The 20,049-nt window shown below is 35.6% G+C and overlaps 1 protein-coding gene across 1 annotated transcript in view; it reads left to right on the top strand.

The window, feature by feature from the left end:
• The window catches only part of ELAPOR2 (endosome-lysosome associated apoptosis and autophagy regulator family member 2), a 236,355-nt gene that overhangs the window by 123,410 nt on the left and 92,896 nt on the right, over window positions 1-20,049 (top strand). Inside the window, exons 3-4 of the mRNA XM_044679057.1 lie at window positions 10,228-10,423; window positions 18,144-18,291. Of these exons, the coding sequence (XP_044534992.1) occupies window positions 10,228-10,423; window positions 18,144-18,291 (344 nt within the window). The remainder of the gene's footprint in view (window positions 1-10,227; window positions 10,424-18,143; window positions 18,292-20,049) is intronic.

Genomic DNA, 20,049 nt, shown 5'->3' with positions numbered 1-20,049 from the left:
CAGTGAAACTGAAAAATGGATATTCAGTGAACTAGAGGACTTTCAAAGATTCCTGATGGAAAAGACTAGAGCTGAATGGAAAAACTGACTCTCAAATGTAAGACTCAAGAGAAGCATAAAAAGGAAAGAGAAATCATAAAGGATTCAATGTTTACAAACCTACATGAAAGACAATTCTTGTAATTCCTAAGAACTTTATCATTATTAGGGCAGTTAGAAGTAGTATACATAGACAAAGAGCAAGGGTGTGAGTGGAATATGATGGTATGGTATCTAAAAAAATAAAATTAAAGCATGTGAAAGAGGAATTCATTCGGAGGAAGGGTGAAGGAAAAAATAAAATGGGCTAAGCTATTTCACATAAAAGAGGCATACAATAGCTCTTAAGTAGAGGGGAAGGTGGGGAGAGTAGCAAGTGAACCTTACTCTCACCAGAATTGTCTCAGTGAGGGAAGAACATACACAGTCAATTGGATACAGAAATCTATCAACCTACAGGAAAGTAGGAGGGAAAAGGAATAAGAGAAGAAAGATAGAAAAGAGGGCAAATTGGGAAATGTGGTGGTAAGAAACTAAATAGGAAATAGAATGGAGAGTAATATTCAATAAACATAATGGCTCATTTTTTTACAAGTTTCTCTAATAAAGGCCTCATTTTTCAAATACATAGAGAAATGAGTTGAATATAAATACAAGTCACTGCCCAGTTGATAAATGGTGAAAAACGGATATGAACAGGAAGTTTTTTTCAGACAAAGTAATTAAAGCTCTCTATAGTCATGCAAAAGATGCTCTAAATTACTCTTAGAGAAGTGTCAATTAAAACAACTCTGAAGTACTACTTTATACCTATCAGATTGGCTATTATGACAGAAAAGGAAAATGACAAAACTTAAAGGGAATATGGAAAAACTGAAACATTAATATAGTTTTGGGAACTGATGTGGGCTAAAAATCCAAGTGGGGTTTTCATGAGCCTGAAGCCTGCTTTGGTCTTATATTGATAACTTTTCTGGAGAGCAATTTGGATGTATGACAAAAATAGCTAGAAAATAATAATAATAATAATAAAACCTTTGACCTAGGAATACCATTACTAGGTTTATGTCCCAAAGAGATAAAAAACCCACAAAAAGAGGAAGGATCTATATTTTCATAAATTTTTAAATCAGCTTTTTTGTGGGGTCAAAGAATTGGAAAATGAGGGGATACCCATAAATTGGGGAATGGATGAGTAAATCATAATAAATGTAATGAATTACTATTGTGTTGTAAGAAATTATAAGGAGGAGACCAGAAAAAATCTGGAAAGACTTACATGAATTGAAGTAGAGTGAAGTAAGCAGAACCAGGAGAATGAATGTACACAGGAATAATATATGATGAAAAATTGTGAGTAACTTATCTATTCTCAGTAATACAATGATCCATTCCCAAAGGGCTCATAATAAAAAATGCTGCCTGCTTCAGAATAATGGAGTCTGAATCCAAACTTTCTTAAATTTTTTTTGTTCCAATTTCCTTCCACAAAAAGATTAATATGGAAACATGTTTTATATGACTGCACATGTAAAATCTATTCCAGCTGACTGCTTACTTTCTCAGTGGTGGGATGGGAGGAGGGAGAAAATACAAAACTCAAAATTCCTTTAGAAATGTTGTATGTTTTTACATGTAATTGGCAAAAAATAAAATAAAATTTAAAAATAAAAAAAAGGAGTTTCCAATTCTTCCCCCCCCCCCCCACCCACACAGATGGTAGGCAATCTGATAGAGATTTTGAATGTAAAATCATGTAAAACATTAAAATATAATATACTTTGGTCTGGAATCAGACTCCATAAATTCTTTCTTTGGAGGCAGATGGCATTTTCCATCATGAGCCATTTGAGATTATTTTGAATTGTATTTCTAAAAATAGTTTTCATTCACAGTTGTTTATAATATAATTTAATCGTTACTTGGAACAATGTTCTGATTCTACTCATTTTACTTTGTATCAGTTCATATAAGTCTTTCCAGGTTATTTTCTGAAATCATCTTGGTCATCATTTCTGATATGTTATGGGGATAATTTGAGGAAAGGTGTGTGGGATAAGGGAATTTGAAAGGAGATTGTCAGAGACTTGCTAAGTGGGAATCTAGGTTACAGGTAGGCTGGGATTAAGGAGATTCAGGATATAATATGGCTGAAGTCAGGAGTATAACACAGAAGGGAAACAGAGATCTTCAGGGAGAGGAGAAATTAAACTAAACAGACAAACAGCAGGCTTTACAGACTGGGACTTAGACTCAAACACTGGCAGAGGGAAATAGAATAAACTGAAATTAACAAACAGGGTTTAGTTAATTTCACAGGAAGGGACTTGTTTTGAAGTTACACCTTCCTCCAAGATGGATACCCCAGCTTCCCTTTAAGCCCAGAGTATGTTGGTTCTTTCCCTCTTCTTCCCTCTCTTGATAACTAACAGACAAATTATACTAATAGGTCTGTTGAAACACAAAAGGGTTTATTATCTTTAAAGGATGCTTTGTCAGGAAAGTGGATCAAAGGAAAGCCCTAACAGTTTTCTCAGGAACCTCAGGTGGGGGGAGGGTGGCAAAGATGGAGTCTGAGTAAGGACCAGCCTTTAACTCAGCTTACAAAATAAATGATGACTGACTAGTTTCTCTATATCTAATATTGTCAAATAACAATTAACCCTTCACAGATTTTAACTCCTCTCTAATTACTCTCCTTATTAACTCCACAGACATATAAGGTAAGGGAAGGAAGGTAGGAAATAATATTAGGGAAGGAAGATATAAAGGGTTTATCCAAAATAATAATTTCTTAAGTAAATATATCAAAGCTAGGCTAAATTTCAATACTACAGCTAGGTAAGGAAGCAGCTCAGCTGATCAGACAACCTTCCTCCACGGGAGACCCTAATCAACTCTCTTTTTCTCAAGATTCCAAACCCTAACTGATTTAGAACTCAGCCAAAGCTAGAAAAAAATATATGACCCCCACTCTCTATACTACAGATAGCACATTACAATCTCATGTCAGCCATACCCCAACTGATAGTCATCTCCTCACTTTCTAATTCTTTGCCTTGACAAAAAGAGCTGTTATAAATATATTTGTACATACAAGCACTTTTCCTTTCTGTTTTTTATCTCGTTGGGATACAGACTTAGTAGTGGTATTGTTGGGTTAAAAAGTATGAACATTTTTATAGCCTTTTGGGCATAGTTACAAATTGTTATCCAGAATAGTTGAAACAGTCCACAACTCCCCCAACAGCGTATTAGTATTTCAGTTTTCCTACATCCCCTTCCAACATTCGTCATTTCCCTTTTCTGTCATAGTAACCAATCTAATAGATGTGAGGTAGTATTTCAGAGTTGTTTTAATCTGCACTTTTGATTATTTTGAGAATTGCCTCTCTATATCCTTTTTGCTATTTATTGTTGGAGAATGACTTGTTTTCCCATACAATTAATTAATTTCTCTATGTATTTGAGGAAAGAGGCCTTTATTAAAGAATCTTGCTGTGTATTTTTCTCCATAGGTATGATTATGATTTATTTCTCACTGCCCTATTTTTCCTCATGTTTATCCTACTTTATTTCTCTCCTTTCATTCTGCCCATTATTAAAACGGTTTTGTTTCTGACCACTGCCTTCCCTAATTTTTATTTCCTTCTATGACATCCCTCTCTCTATTTTCTTCCTTTCCTACTTTCCTGTAGGGTAAAATAGATTTCTATATCCACCCATGTTTTTATGCTATTCTCTTTTCAAGCCACTTCTGATGAGAGTAAGGTTCAAGCCCTCCCTTCCCCCCCAACTGCCACATCTTCTTCTCCACTATAAAAATTCTTTTGTGCCTTTTATGAGAGATAATTTACCCCATTATGCCTTTCCCTTCCCCCTTCTTCCATTGTGTTCCTCTTTCTCACCCCTTTATTTTATTTTTTTTAGTTATCTTCCCATTATATTCAACTCAAACTCATGCTCTCTATATATACTCCTTTTAACTGCCCTAATGATGATAAAGCTCTGAGGAACTTCAAGAATCATTTTCCCATGTAGATATAAAAACCGTTTAATCTTATTGAATCCCTTATGATTTCTCTTTACTTTTTACCTTTTTATGCTTTTCTTGAGTCTTGTATTTGAGAATCAGATTTTTTATTAGCTCTCATGTTTTTATCAGGAATGTTTGGAAATCCTTTATTTCACTGAATATCAATTTTTTTCCCTGAAGGATTACACTCAGTTTTGCTGGGTAGGTAGGTGATTCTCGATGGTAATTTTAGCTCCTTTACCCTCTGAAATATCATATTCCAGGCTGTTTGATCTTTAATGTAGAAGCTGCTAATTCTCATGTTATCTTGACTCTGACTGCATGATATTTGAATTTTTTTTGGTGGATTGCAACATTTTCTCTTTGACTTTCTCTCTTTGTCTCTGTCTCTCCCCTCACCCTACCATCCCCATCTCTCCTCTAAGGTCTGTTTTGCTTCTGACCACTGCTTCCTTTATATGCCTCCTTCCCTTTTTCTTATTCCTTTCCTTCTTCTACTTCCCTGATGGGTAAAATAGATTTCTATTAATAATGGAGTGGGTGTGTGTTCAGGTATCCTTTCTATATCACAACTTTTTTCCATCATGGTTTTGATATATTGTAGATTAGAATTAGAAATTGAATGGGAATTATTGGGAAGTTTTGCAGAAGCTGCAGTTGTCATACGGAGGCCAGCAAACAACATAGAAATAGTTGAGAAATTATATGGCCTATGATCAAATATTTCACCCACATTTTACAATAAACTACTAAAACACCTCATAAAAGAAAAAAGAACAAATTCAGACTTTTCCTCTGTTATGAAAGAGAGAGCCAAAATTTGTTTATAAAGATTTTCTAAATCATGGGGCACCATGCCCCTAACACCCACAATATGGAAGGGGTATCTGTGTGTGTATATTTTCTTTTTGAACCAATTTAAATGTGAGTGAGGTTTAAACATTGTCTTTCCCTCCCATCATTCACTCTCCATTGTAAAAGTTCTTCCTTGCACACCTCTTCTATGTGAGGTAATTTTCCTCATTTTTCCTTTCCCTTCCCCCCTTTGCTATAACATCCCTTTTCCTCACTTATCCATTTAAAACATTTTTATCCAACACAATCAATTAACTTCCATACTCTCTTTCTATGTAGAATCCTTCTAATTACCTTGATAATGATAAAATTCTTGCAAGATATGTGTATCATCTTTCTATATAGAAAGCTATGCAGTTTAGCTTTGAGACTTTTATAGTATCTATTTCATGTCTATTTTTATACATTTTTTTGTCTCATATTTGAAATTTTCTCTTCAGCTCTGGTCTTTTCATTAGGAATGCTTGAAAGTCTCCTATTTCATTAAATATCTATTTTTCCTCATGTAGGATTATACTTAATTTTGATTGGCAAATTATATTCTTGGTTGCAATCCCAACTTTTTTGTCTTCTGGAGTGTCATTTTTCCAAGCCCTTCATTCCTTTAAATTGGTAGCTGCTAAATCTTGACAGTGGCTCCATGGTATTTGAATGTTTTCTTTCTGTCTATTTTTTTCTCCTTGACTTGGGAGTTCTAGAATTATTACATTATTCCAAAAGTTTTCATTTTGGGATATTTTTCAAGAGAGGATCAGTAGATTTCTGTTTTTCCTTCTGATTTGAATATGTTGGGGCAATTTTCCTTGATAATATTTTGAGATGTTATGTGTATTTCAAATTCTTGAAATATGATCCCTATGATGTCTTAAAGATAAGGCTTTTTTTGATTATGACTTTTAGGTAATCTGGTATTTCTTAAATTATTTTCTTGATCTGCTTTCTAGATCAGTACTTTTTCTGATGAGATATTTCACATTATTTTTCTGTATTCCCATTCTTTTGACCATGTCTTATTATTTCTTCATTTCTCATGAATAATTAGCTTCTACTAGTCCAATTTTAATTTTCAGGAAGCTATTTTATTCAATGAGCTTTTGTACTTCTTTTCCTATTTGTACTAATCTTTTTTTAAGAAGTGATTTTTATTAATGAATTTTTTACCTCTTTTTTTCTATTTGGTCAACTCTGTTTATTAAAGCACCATTTTTCAGTATTTTTTTTTGTGCCTCTTTTTACCAAGTTGTTAATTGTCTTTTTAAACTTTTCTTCTTTTCCTTTAATTTCTCCATTTCCTCTAATTTCTTTGCTTAATTTTCCCTCTACACTGCTATTTGATTTTGAAATACATTTTTAGCTCTTCCAAGAATTCTTATGCTTGTGGTTCAGTTCATATTTTTCTTTGAGGCTCTGCATTTAGCCGTTTTGACCTCATTGCCTTCTGAGTTTGTGTCTTGATCTTCACTGTCATCACAGTCACTTTTTAAGATCAAGTTCTTTTTGATATTTGCTTATTTTCCACCCTATTTCTTGATTTGGAACTTTATATTAATGTTCTTGGCATGATGGTGAAGTAGGAGTGGACTTTGTCTGAATATTCAGGAGTTTTTGCAATTCTGTTTTTAGAGCTTGTTTTGGGTTTTTGGAAGCTTGTGGTATTTCCAATGTAAGGGGTAATTTGAGGAGAGGGATGGTCAGTACTATTTTGGTTTGCACTTTGCTTCTAGAAGGATGATATTAGAAAATAGGTATTGTTTTATTAGTTTAAAGATAAGAAGTAGAGAATCTGGCTTGAGGAAGAATTGGAGTTTCAAATAGAGCTGAGAGATTGTTAATTTCACCTGTTGGCAGTTATAACCGTTATTTCTATGACAGTTACACACTTTGGGTGTGGCATTCCAGGAGTGGCTTCTGGTAGTTGACAGAGCCACACACAGGTTCTTTTTTTTCTCAGGGCTAGAGAAGGTAACACCTTTGTCTCTCTCTATCTTTGAGTGAAAGTCCTGAAGGAGTGGAATGTTTTCTTTTCCAACTTAGGAAACACTATTCATTTATCTATCACTGTCTATAGATTGGTTAAACTGTGAAAAGACCAAACAAAACCTGGTCTTTGGTTAACAGCCTTAACAGACTCAGAGTCCTAACTTGATTCTTGTGGAGACTCTAGCCTTGGTGATCTTTATAACTTACAGGAGAACTTGAGACTTATGGTGGTTAGGTTTATTTAGAATAGTATAAATTTGGTTAGTTAGATTAGGGAGAATTATTGTAGCCTGTGAACCACAGGAGAAGCGGTTCTTTGTGGGACCTGGGAGTTTATTTGGGTGGAGTTAGAATCCCTTAGAATTAGAAATCCTCTTTCCTTTACATGTATTTAAATAAAAAGTTTATTTTCTATAACAAGAGTCTCTTTAGTGTTCCTTGTGCCTGGCCCTGAAGAGAAGTTCATCTTTGAGCTTCACTTCACTTACCACTGAAGATACTTTGATATCATCTATCAAAAGTATCTAAAAAAAATTTTGAACCTTTGATTTCTAGTTCTTTGTCCCTTTTTTGTGTGCTCACTATTATTATTTTTATACTTCTTACCCAGGAAAGGTCCATGATCCCTTGGGATTGAAATTGATACTTTTCCTCAGGGACAAGCTCTCTTGGGACCAGAAATGATACTGTTCCTCAGTATCCATAGGATCTTTGATCCGTTGGGTCAGAAGTGATATCACCCCTCAGGATTTCCAATCCCTCTTGACTAAAAGTCTTGTTCTCTGCCCTTGAATTATGATCCAGAATTGGGTACAGGTGATGGAATTGCAGAACAGTTATTCCTCAGGGCTCCTGTTCTGTCTTGACTGAAAGTGCTCCTGTCTGACTTTCAACTCTGATCAAGAATTATGGGCAATGGAATTGCCAAATAATGCCTGCTTCTGTGTCCAGTAACAGCAGAGGGATATTCTATAATCTCTTCCTGACTAGTTTCCAGGTCCTCTTACTATATCTGGCAAAACTGTTGCTTCTTTTGCCGCTACCACCTAATCTCACCACTCTTGTTTCATCCTTGTGGGATCTGGGCTAGCCTCTTCCCCCATGTCACAGTACCTCTTTCTGAGCTTCTATGTTTTCTTGGACTGGAAGAATGTCTCCCTCAGACTTTCTTTGACTCTGCCACTCCAGAATTTTTTTCATGGCATTATTTTAAAGTTGCTCGGAGGGAAATGTTAGAAGAGTGCTTCTCTACTTCACCCTTTTGGCTCTGCTCCACAAGTTCCAACTGCAGCAGTTTCAACTTGATGCTTAGCAGGGATTATTTTATAGATGTGTGTATGTGGTGGTGGTGGGAAAGATATAAAGGTTAAACAGAGTATAGTTTGTATCTAGTTATGGTCTCACTAGAGTAGTGGATAATTCTACCATAACTGCTGCCTCCACATTACGAATAAGGAGAAGGTGGACTTCCTAAGAAAGAAACTATGATGATGAGAGCTTGAGCAGTGGTAAAATAGCCACAGGATTGGTTATGATACATTAGAGTATAGGCTGTCAGAGACAGAGGGATGTAATGATGTTCCTTCTCTAATGGATGTTGGCACCCTGTGGGAAAGACATTCACTTTGTGCAATTCATTGTTCTGCTTAAAACTCAGCTTTTCCTATCTATTGTTTGGGGATAGAGTAATACTTTCTAATTGCCAAACTCAATGGTCACAAATGAGTCAAATAGTAGTATATAAAGTAGTAGTTCAACTTCTGTTTCCAGTATTTGTTAGAGCTGGGTGAGTTATTGGACCTCTCAGTGGCTCAGGCAACTCTTCAAAATGATACAGTGCCTAGAAGTTGCCAGTCTGAATTGGTAGAGGGTCTAGAGAAAAGGATAATCCACCAATGGTTAGACTTACTCAGTGCATTCCAGAAAGAGGAGTTCCTTATAATAATGAAATGACATTTTGTTCTCTTTCTCCTTAAGTAAAAACCTGATTAATAATCACGAAGGAAAAAAAGTCTCATTTTCTTTAAGTATAATGTATTATCTTCATATACTACTATTTAAATTAAAACTAAAAAAACTATACTATACTGATCTTCCTCTAGCTTTCTGGGGCTATGACATTTTTTAACCTTTGCCTATTGTCTTAGACTTGATATTAAGTATTGACTCCAAGGCAGAAGAGTAGGCAGTTGAGGTTAAGCAACTTGCCCAAGGTCAAACAGCTAGGAAGTGTCTGACATCAGATTTGAACCCAGGACCCCCCCCCCCCGCCCCATCTCCAGACTCAACTCCCTGACCATTGAGCCACCTTAGCTGCCTCTCAACAAGCATTTATTAAGTGCCTACTACATGCCAGGAACTTTGCTGATTATTGGATGCTGTCAATAATTATGAAGAAGAGAAGGTAGAGAAAGATGTCTGAGAAGTGATAGTAAGTGAAATCAGCTTCCAAGTAATATACACATTGACTACTGCATAAAAAATGAAGCATATGGAGTTCGAAGGTAAAAGAATAAATACCTTATTTGTTTATTTAAAAATTCTACTTTATAAAAATGAATGGCTTTAAAACTTGTTAATTTTATGTCTAATTTTATTATTTTGTTTTCATTTTTATTGATGTTATAAAATTGATAATAATGGTATATTAGTAGCAGCAGGATCTCCAATGAATATAGTGCTTTTTTGGACAATGCATGATGTGAATTACTGTTCTGATTACTTAATGCAAAATTTGCTTTTCTTTGACTTATGGTTAAACATCCTCTGTTTTTCCATGGGGGGAGGCATTCCTGAGTTAGAGCCTAATCTGCTCTTCCTTTGGGGTGTTTCTTCTTTTTTTAGAAGGTAGCTTAGGGACTTAATATATTCTTATTTTAAAAAAGTATTTCAATTTGATAGACTTTTCCTTCTCAGATTTGAGGGTGAATATTACCACAACCTAACAGATCTTTACACACCAACATCTCAGTAAGTGTTTATTGAATGAATGAATAATAATGCTGAACCAAAGTTAAATAGTTTAGTAAAAAGGCTGACTATTTTTCAGGGTGAATATGTTGATTTCCTCTAGAAACAAATCGTAAAACAATTATAAAGCTTGGTCTTGGTGCTAGCATGTAGGTGGGGAAAATAGGCAGGTTGGATTTTCTCAGTTATATAGCAGAGTATGAATAATTGAGTAATTATGTTCATGGTTTTCCCAGTGGAACTCTTGGTTCAGTATACAGTACAGTATCTTAAGTGGCAGCCTACTGTTACTGTCTTTGTGCCTGATTACCCTTATGACTAATTGATTATAAATGATTCTTTTTCAGCTTTCTCCTGTGCTTCTGGTGAATACCTAGAAATGAAGAACCAGGTTTGCAGTAAATGTGAGGAAGGCACCTATTCCTTGGGCAGTGGCATCAAGTTTGATGAATGGGATGAGTTACCAGCAGGATTTTCCAATGTTGCAACATTCATGGACACAGAAGTGGGTCCTGCTGAGAATAAACCAGATAGCTGTGACAAGTAAGAAACTTAAAGCAGCCAGTTAACGTTGACTCAATAACAGAGAAGAGTATACTTGATATACTTGATAATCTTTCGGGCATTATAACTTTTTATGGTGTTGATTGATGGTGGACTTTTAAGATCTACCAAAGGAACTTTGTCCTAAGAGCTTCTAGAAGTAGATATTGGACATGTAAAGAAATTGGACAGAATTGATAGATTTGGGTGCTTCAGATCTGAGGCAATTCTTCTCAAATGCTCCAAGGTGGCCACAGGCCAGTCGGTATTGTAAACATATATAGAATCATAAATGTTATTATGATTGAAATTCTCAAGAGGTAGTTTTTCTTAATTTTAAATTATTAGTTAATTGGCTGGTCAACACATCCCAACCTGGTCAGTTTACCTCTCTCCACAATCTGGCAAGGTGAAAAAAGAGAGCTTCCCTTCTCTGGCACAGGCTTATATACCACTTGTGAACTCATGCAGTTGTTTCTCCCATTAACATCCCAAATACATCCCTGATTGGTAAATAGCCACCGAGAAGGTGGACTTTGAGACCTCAACTCCTACTTCATTACTCAGTCAAAAGAGGAGAGTGTCCTTGCTGTAACAGGAAAATCCTGACACATTCAGCCTCTTGGAATCCAATAGGGCTGCTTGAGCTTATTGACTTCCCTTAATCAGGATTCACCATGGCTGCTTAGCCCTGTCTTAATTCTTTTATCTTTGACAAAGACACTAGATCAGGACCTGCTTTCATAGCCTGGAAGTCTGGAGTTTTGCACCAAGTTTCAGCCTAACCTGGGGAGAAGGGTAGCTAAAGGGAAAATTATTTCAAATAATATCACAGTTCAATACTAATTTTCCACAATGTAAAGCTGGAAAAGACCTTAAAGGCCATTTGTTTCAACAACCTCATTTATAGATGAATAAACTGAAATTCAGGGAGTTTCAAAGATTCATAGATGTAGAGTTATTAGGAGGCACCTTTCAAGAGGTCATTTAGTATAAAGCCTTATTTTTCAGATGAGAAAAGAGAAGTCCAGGGATGTTAAATAAGAGACAGAGGCAATTTTGAAGTTGAAAAATCATGTTTCAGTTCAACATTTCAGTAATTTTCCTTAGACCATCTTGAAAGGCCCATTCAAATTCCAGAAAGTGAAAATTTGGCTTATGTATATGTACATATACACATTACACACATATACATCCACACAGATAACAGTTTGGCCAGTTTTTTTGCATGCATGGAAGAAATAGCCACAAGATATAATATAAATAAATTTTAAGAATTGTAGTTAGCCTTTAAAATTTATGTACTTAAAGGAAAAATATTTCTTAATAATAAAAATCCTCAAGAAAAATCATTGATTTTCTGAAAAACTTTTTAAAAATGCTGATTTTAGACCAATTTTTTTCCTCTTTCCTTGAAAGGAAGAATAGCTAACCTTTAGATATTTCCTCATTTTAGATAAAAAGAATAAGAGAGACACCTCATCATAGGACTTTCTTTCTACCTTTCAAGTTTCTTAAGTAAGCCATTGACTTGACCTTAGATAGGGATGGTAAAAAATGCTCACTCTTTTTAAAGAAAACCCTTTTCTCGGCTTTTGGCCATATGTAGCTTTGATATATGAATGCGCTGGTTAACTCAAATCTGACAACTTCATGTTCGAAGTCCAGAGATTAGATGTCATTTTGAGAAGGAGTTATTCTTTGGGGGTCTTTGCCCCAATTCCTACTGTCAGGTGGCCAGATGCAGGGAGACAAATCTCTTTCCCTTTCAGGCTTTTAGGATTCTCTGAGAGACTATGAAGTTCTTGAAATGCTTTTGGCTTGAGGCCCTATTCTCATATATTTTTCTCCTATATCTATCATAGATATAGTTAGTATCTCCATTATAGTCATCAGGACTCCATCAGTGTCCTAGCATCATTTAACTTATTAAAATGAATTTACTTTTACAAAGGGACAATTGTGGAGATAATAGAAAGAAATACAAAGTTATTTCCCTGAACTGGGGGCATTCTCTTTTCTATAACATCTAGGTTCCTGGTCCCTTCATCCTCACAAGGTTGAAATCTAGTTCATTTTGTCTCTAATAGTTCTTAACTAAAGGCAGGAAGGAATAGACCTGATAGATACAGGAGCAACATTAGGGTCATCTGAACATGGCATCATGTAGGCTTGGGTGGAAGAGACCTTGAGCTTGGGGCTGGTTTTGTCTTTCTCCTCAGCCAGAGGCTTACAACACTCTTTGACTCTTTACTTGAATGTAACCAGCAAGAAAAACAGAGAAAACATCTTGCTTTTGCTACTTAATGCCTTTTGATAGTCCACCTAATTCTGGTTTAGTAACCAATCAAAAGTTTGATTCTTCACCACATCCCAAATAGATCAGAAAAAGTCCTAACATCCCTGCTCATACTCTAAATTGAATAGTTTAGACCTTCATTATATATACCTGAGAGCAGGCCCACCAAATATCCTTATGCTCCTAGGCCTAATCCTTCACTGTCCAATCTCGTCTTTCCTCTTTCCTGTCTTATAAGTGGACACTTAGCACTTTTCTTTTTTTTTTTTTTTTTTAATCTTTGACTTCGATGTATTGTCTCATAGGTGGAAGATTGGTAAGGGTGGGCAATGGGGGTCAAGTGACTTGCCCAGGGTCACACAGCTGGGAAGTGGCTGAGGCCGGGTTTGAACCTAGGATCTCCTGTCTCTAGGCCTGACTCTCACTCCACTGAGCTACCCAGCTGCCCCTTAGCACTTTTCTTTATAGGATCTTCTTGTTGTTCGGTCATTTCAATCATGTCTGACTTCTTGTGACCCCATTTGAGGAATTCTTGGCAAAGATACTAGAACAGGTGACCATTTCCTTCTTCAGTTAATTTTAAGATGGGGAAACTGAGGGAAACAGGGTTAAATGATTTGTCTAGGGTCATATAACTCCTTAGTGTCTGAGCCCTGGTTTGAATTGAATTTGGGATGGGGAGTCATCCCGACTTCAGGCTTGGCACTCTGTCCACTGTGCCATTGAGCTACCCAGAAGAATCTCAGTGATCAGAAAAATTCACATGTAATCCTTTCCTGATGGGTACTCTTCAGCAAGGTTCTTAAAAGAAGGTGCTTGCTTGCTGAAATGATTTATAGTGAGTGTTCTTGGGATCAAATCCCACCTCTGCTACTTACCAAACTTTTGAAGCTTTAGGCAAACTATTTAAATGTTAGGGAACAGCTTCTTCCTTTGTAAAATGAGATGAACCAGATGATGTCTAAGATTCCTCCCAGCTTTAAATCCTCTGATTTTAAGGACCTAGGTTCTGGGTGACATAACTGACTAACCTAGTCTCTGTTTCAATTTTCTATCTTTAACAAACTTGATTATTAGTTTTATCACATGAAGTTTTCGACCACCTAGCAGGAAACTCATAATTTCATGGTGTTTATTAATAGGGGGATCCATCTGTTGTCTACTGTCTTTGAACAGAAGTTGCTCAGTATCTTGTGTATGTATTGTTAATGGAGTGTTTTCTTGTATAAATTTCTCAGGGTAAATTGCAGCTTGATGGTACTCTCAGTGATTTCTAAAATGTATTTGTAGATGTTACTTCTAATATTGGGCCTGAAATCAGGAAGGCCTGAGGTGAAATCCAGCTTTGTACACTTAATAGTAATTTGACCCTGAGCAAATTACTTAACCTCCAGATGCCTCAGTTTCTTCAAGTTTAAATGAAGATAAAAATAGCACCTGCTTCTCAGATCAAGTGAGACAATATGAAGTGCTTAGCATAGTGATTGGCACAGGATATGTGTTTAACAAAATGCTTGTTGCCTTGAACTTGGACAAACTATTAAGCAAATTCCTTATCAAAGATTATCTTTTAAAAAATTTTATTATTTAAAGTGTTTATTTAAGGAATTTTTGATTTACTATAGTTGTTAACAATACAATCAGGTAAATTTCAGAAGGATGGGTGAATCATGAACCTCATGTTTTCTTTTTTTTAAACATTTATTAATATTCGTTTTTAACATGGTTACATGATTCGTGCTCCTACTTTCCCCTTCACCCCCTGCATCCCTCCACCCATGGCTGACGCACATTTCCACTGGTTTTATCATGTGTCATTGATCAAAACCTATTTCCAAATTGTTGGTAGTTGCATTGGTGTGGTAGTTTCGAGTCTACATTCCCCAATCATGTCCACCCCAACCCATGTGTTCAAGCAGTTGTTTTTCTTATATGTTTCCTCTCCTGCAGTCCTTCCTCTGAATGTGGGTAGCGTTCTTTACCATAAATCCCTCAGAGCTGTCCTGTGTCATTGCATTGCTGCTGGTACAGAAGTCCATTACATTTGATTTTACCATAGTATATTAGTCTCTTGTACAGTGTTCTTCTGGCTCTGCTCCTTTCGCTCTGCATCAAGTCCTGGAGGTCTTTCCAGTCCACCTGGAACTCCTCCAGTTTATTATTCCTTTGAGTGCAATAGTATTCCATCACGAGCATATACCACAATTTGTTCAGCCATTCCCCAATTGAAGGACATACTCTCCTTTTCCAGTTTTTTGCCACCACAAAAAGTGCAGCTATAAATATTCTCATGGTTTCTTTTATGTGTCCCTTGGATCAATATTTTTCCCTAATAGAATTTCTCAGTATAGTTGTTATGTTATTTAAGCTAAAAAAAAACAACAATATTTTACAATAGAATTACAAAAACAGCCTGATTAGTAGATTTCCCAGTAGCCATTCTCAGAATCCTTAGAGAAAAGGAAAGTTTCAGTATGCTTTCTTTACAATGTTATTAAGAATTAATATAGTACTAATAATGAAGAACAGAAAAAAACAAGAAAATGTTATTCTTATATCCTTGTAAATGTTATTCAGTGCATTCCAAGACTACTTACTTCTCCCAAGTTCATTTTTAAAGTTTAGTCCTGTGCTTTGTTCAGACTTGAGTATGGACTCTTAAAAAAGTAAAAAAAAAATTTCAGTTCAAAATTCTCTCTTTCCTCATCCATTGAGTGAGTGAGAAATACGATAGCCATTATCAATATGAAGTTATGTAAAACATTTCTTCATTACCATGTTCTGAGATAAAAAAAAAGAAAAAGAAAGAAAGGAAAAATATGCTTCAGTCTGCCCTCTGAACCCATCAGTTCTCTCTCTGGAGGTGGATAGGTTTTTACTTCATAAGGCCTTTGGAGTCATGTTAGAACATTGTATTGATCAGAGTTATTAAATGTTTCACATTGATTAGCTTTACAGCGTTATTCTTATTGTGCAGATTGTTCTGGTTCTGTTCACTTAGTGTTTGGACTCTTGATGGTCATTCCAGGAGAATTCAAGAGGGCAAACTAGAAAGGTTTTAAAATATGTATCTGGAGATCTGGCTTATAAGGACTAAGTTAGCTAAATTCCAAAAAGGGGAGAGAAATGGTCATTTATTGAATGCCTATGTGTCAGGCACTAATATCTCTGCAAATATTATCTCACTTGATACTGCAAAGTAAGAGCTATTATTATCTCCATTTTATAGTAGAGCAAATTGAGGCAGATAGAAGTTAAGTAACATGCACAGGATTTTGCTGCTAGTAAGTATTAGATGCCATAATTGAACTCAAGACTCCAAGCCCAGTGCTCTGTTCCTTGTGCCATACTAACTCCTTTGGTCACCAGGTGATAATTTTTTCAACCATTGTCATTCATAAAGAACACCTACTGAGGTGTGCATGTGGGACTGTTACAATCCATGTCATTGGAGAGAATTTCCACGTGGTGAAACAACAGATCTTTGAAGTAGTGACAAGATTGAAAGTGAACAAGAAAAGCAACACTGAAATGCTGAAACATATTGAAAGTGATTAATGAAATATATATTAGAAAACATTTTCAGCATGGTTTGACCAGAGAAAGACTGAGGGTGACTAAGGATGTATTTATTAAATTTAACTTTTTTTCTGGGTGGTACCCACTAAATAATATAACCTGCATCCTACTTGCAGAAGTACTAATAAGAAAGTTGCAGTTTTGGTGTCTGAACATCTTGGATAATTTTGCATGTTTGAATACTTGCAAAAACATTAATGTGAAAGATGTAAAAAGGATCAAAATGAAGTTCTGTGTTGTTTTTGAATTTTGTCAGTAGTTAATTCTTCTTGTGACCTTAGGCAAGTTAATTCACCTTTCTCTGTAGCATTGGAAAATGCATTATATAGATTCAAAGTATGATGTAGTGGAAAAAAACATATTCTTGAAATCAAGATATCTGGGAGGAAATGTAAATTCTTGTCATGTATTACCTGTGCCTCATGGGGAAATCATTTAATTTCCTTAAGACTATTAATTGCCCAGGAGGTACTAATCTGTGTTGGTAGAAAGAATATCCTCATTGGCATTTCCCTATGCCAGTGAAAGAGTAGCTAGGTGGCACAATGGAGTGTCTGTCCTAGATTAGACCAGAGTTCAAATCCAGACTCAGACACTAGCTGTGGGACCCTCAGCAAATCATCTAACCCTATTTGCATCAGTTTCCTCATTCATAAAATGAGCTGGAGAAGGAAATAGAAAATCATTACAGTAATTTTCTAAGAAAATCCCAAATGAGGCCAAAAAGAGTTGGATATGACTGAGATGACTGAACAAAATACCAGTGAATCCAATTTGGTCCCCAAAGTCTAAAATTAAAGGGCAGGGGTAGGGAAAATTCCATTTTAATGAACTCTATGCCCTTTGCTTGTAGCTAGGATTTTATTATTTGGAATATATTGCTAAACAAACTTCCCTTTCTGTAGGAATTGGAGGGATATGTCTTTTTACCTGAAATTTTACTTTTGCATGGTGTTCATGTTAATTCATCATTAGGGAGGATTAAGCTCAGAATTCTGAGATAAAAATGACTCAACCAAAAAGCCCACGGAATGTTCTTATGTAGGATATTATTAAGAATGGTGCTAGACAACTAGCTGTAGGGCTCTGGACTAAAAGAAATACCATTTTAAGATTGCTTTTGGCCTTACAATTCTAACTCCTCTGCTTTTAAAGAAAAGTATCCGAGGGAACAAATTATAAGCCACAGCCAAAAGATTTCTGGAGAACACTTTTATTATCTCAGGAGAAGTAATTGTTAAATTCTCAGTTGAGCATTTCCACCTTCAAGACTGGCAAATGCTACTAAGCTGGGCTTGTCTAGATATAAAGAAATGGAAAAAATGTTATAATGTAAATTAAATGTAAAAGTGTGTACGATATACATTTTTGGGGAGCTTGTTGTTAAACATTTACAAGAGTTGACACTGGCTAAAGCCTTTCCAGTCTAATGACTTTGAAGTTAAGTAAATCTTTAAGGAAAGGGGGACTTTTGTGTGGCAGGCTATGAATAATTAAACATTAGAAATTAGTGAGAAGAATGCTTCTGTTTTCCATTCTACCTAAGAAGAATGAACAGTTAAGTATTTTTAGAGATCACATTTGAGGTGATTGTATCCTCACAAATATCAGTCCCAGAGCTTCTCCCCAGGATGCAGGAAGTTAAGTGACAAAGAGAATTTTACCTTTTTCCTTAAAAATATATGGACTTTGAAGGCTGCTAGTAAAACTACGCCTCATCTCTGTATTGTCCTGTCCTTTGGCTCCTGTAGCAATGACCTTCTTAACTCAGTCATATGTTTGAAAAGAGAGAAGGTAGTCCTGTGTACTAATGTGATGTTCTTTTTGGCTTTGCTTCCACAGCTCTTCTTGGATCCCTCGTGGAAATTACATTGAATCTAATCGAGATGACTGCACAGTTTCTTTGATCTACGCAGTACACCTAAAGAAGTCTGGTTATGTCTTCTTTGAATACCAGTATATTGACAACAATATCTTCTTCGAATTCTTTGTAAGGGTTTTAAAAAATCTGGAATTTCTCTTTGTCTTTCTCCTTTCTCCAACTTCACTAGATACTTAGATTTAAAGGAGAAGATATAGGTGAATTTTGATATCTTAAACTTTGCCTTCCCCTTCTATCCTTCAACCTTTTGCCTATGGAGTCAGGATTCTTCTATTCTCTTATAGCTGCTTGGATTTTATTTGCTTTTAAACTGCATGTCATTTAATTTAATTTACTTTTTTCTTGGATTGGTTGATGCTTTGCCCTCTTTCTATTTTTAGATTGCAAAGGAAAATGAAATAATGTGATTTGAATTCATTAAATCATATTATTTCCATTTTATGAAACAATAATTGACAATTCCACTTTCTTTTTGTAGCTACTAAAACTTGGCCTTTTGTTTGAACTTATCACTTAATTGACATTTCCTGGAAAGTTCACTTTTATCTGGAGTTAAATCATAGTAACTACTTCGTTAAAATCCTGTTGTGGGTATTTATAGAACTTTCATCTTGGATCTAAAGGACTCTTCTTTTCTCATTATAATTTAAAATGTGTTTCTCTGTGGAGATTTAATTTGTTATGTAAGCATATTCAGATGTAATATTTCAGAAATGCTACTGAGCAAAGGATTTCTGTGTTTGAGGTCTAAAGGACTGGCAAATGGTAGTGTTAAGCATCCCAAAGAATAGTAGTTATTTAAATTAATTTACCTACTCTAGTTAAAACATTTGCTTAATTGCTATAAACTGGAAAATACCTGTTGTGACTCAAGTGACTGCAAAAGCATTGAACCCTTGCACTGAGTAAATGTTTTCTTCCCTTTCCCTGTCTGTCCTTTCCTTCCCATTCTGTCATTTCCCCCTTCAATTCCCTTAATTACAAAAATAGTCTTGAAAATGAGGAATAGGATTCCGTGATGTCTAAATCCCATTCCAGCTCTAAAATTCAGTGGAATATTTAAACTGCTAAATAATACCCAAGTTACACATTTTCTCCTATAGCAGCCACTTCATTTGTGAAATGTTTCCTGGAGTACATGAAAACCTTGTGGTTTATGCTTTGTGCTATCCCAATGGGGTTACAAAGAGTTATACAGGACTGAATAATGATTGAACAAATTGGAGACTCTGTGGGTACATAGATAAAATGAACTTGAGAAGAGACAGTCATTCAAGTATTAAGAGCTTCCTTCCTTCTTTTCTTCCTTTCTTTCTTCCTTTCTTCCTTTCTTTCTTCCTTTCTTCCTTTCCTTTCCTTCCTTTCCTTCCTTTCCTTCCTTTCCTTCCTTTCCTTCCTTTCCTTCCTTCCTTCCTTCCTTCCTTCCTTCCTTCCTTCCTTCCTTCCTTCCTTCCTTCCTTCCTTTTTTCCTTCCCTTTTCCTCCATTCTCCCCCTTCCCCCCTCCCCTTTCCCTACTTCTTTTTTTCTCTGATAGGCTTAGCAGGCTGAAATTTAAAAGTAATCACTTATATCTGTTCTTTGTACTGCCTGGATAGGTAAATTTGGGGAGGCCTATTCTGAATCAACTCCTTTAAACTTCTAAATCTAACCTCTTCAGTTTCTTTAATGCTACTTCAGTCAACAAGGATTCATTAAGTGGTTTTTTACTATGTTCCAGGCACTCTACTATGGCTTAAGAATACAAATACAAAGAAAGTAAAAAGAAAAATAGTCCATCTCTTCTCCTTAAGGAGTTTACATGCTAATGGAGGAAGACAACAAGAATAATCTGAAAAGTTGTGGGAAATGTATGGTACCCAACACAG

This window comes from Gracilinanus agilis, chromosome 5, assembly GCF_016433145.1.
Source record: "Gracilinanus agilis isolate LMUSP501 chromosome 5, AgileGrace, whole genome shotgun sequence".
Taxonomy (NCBI): Eukaryota; Metazoa; Chordata; class Mammalia; order Didelphimorphia; family Didelphidae; genus Gracilinanus; species Gracilinanus agilis.
This window is presented reverse-complemented; position numbering and strand designations above follow the sequence as displayed.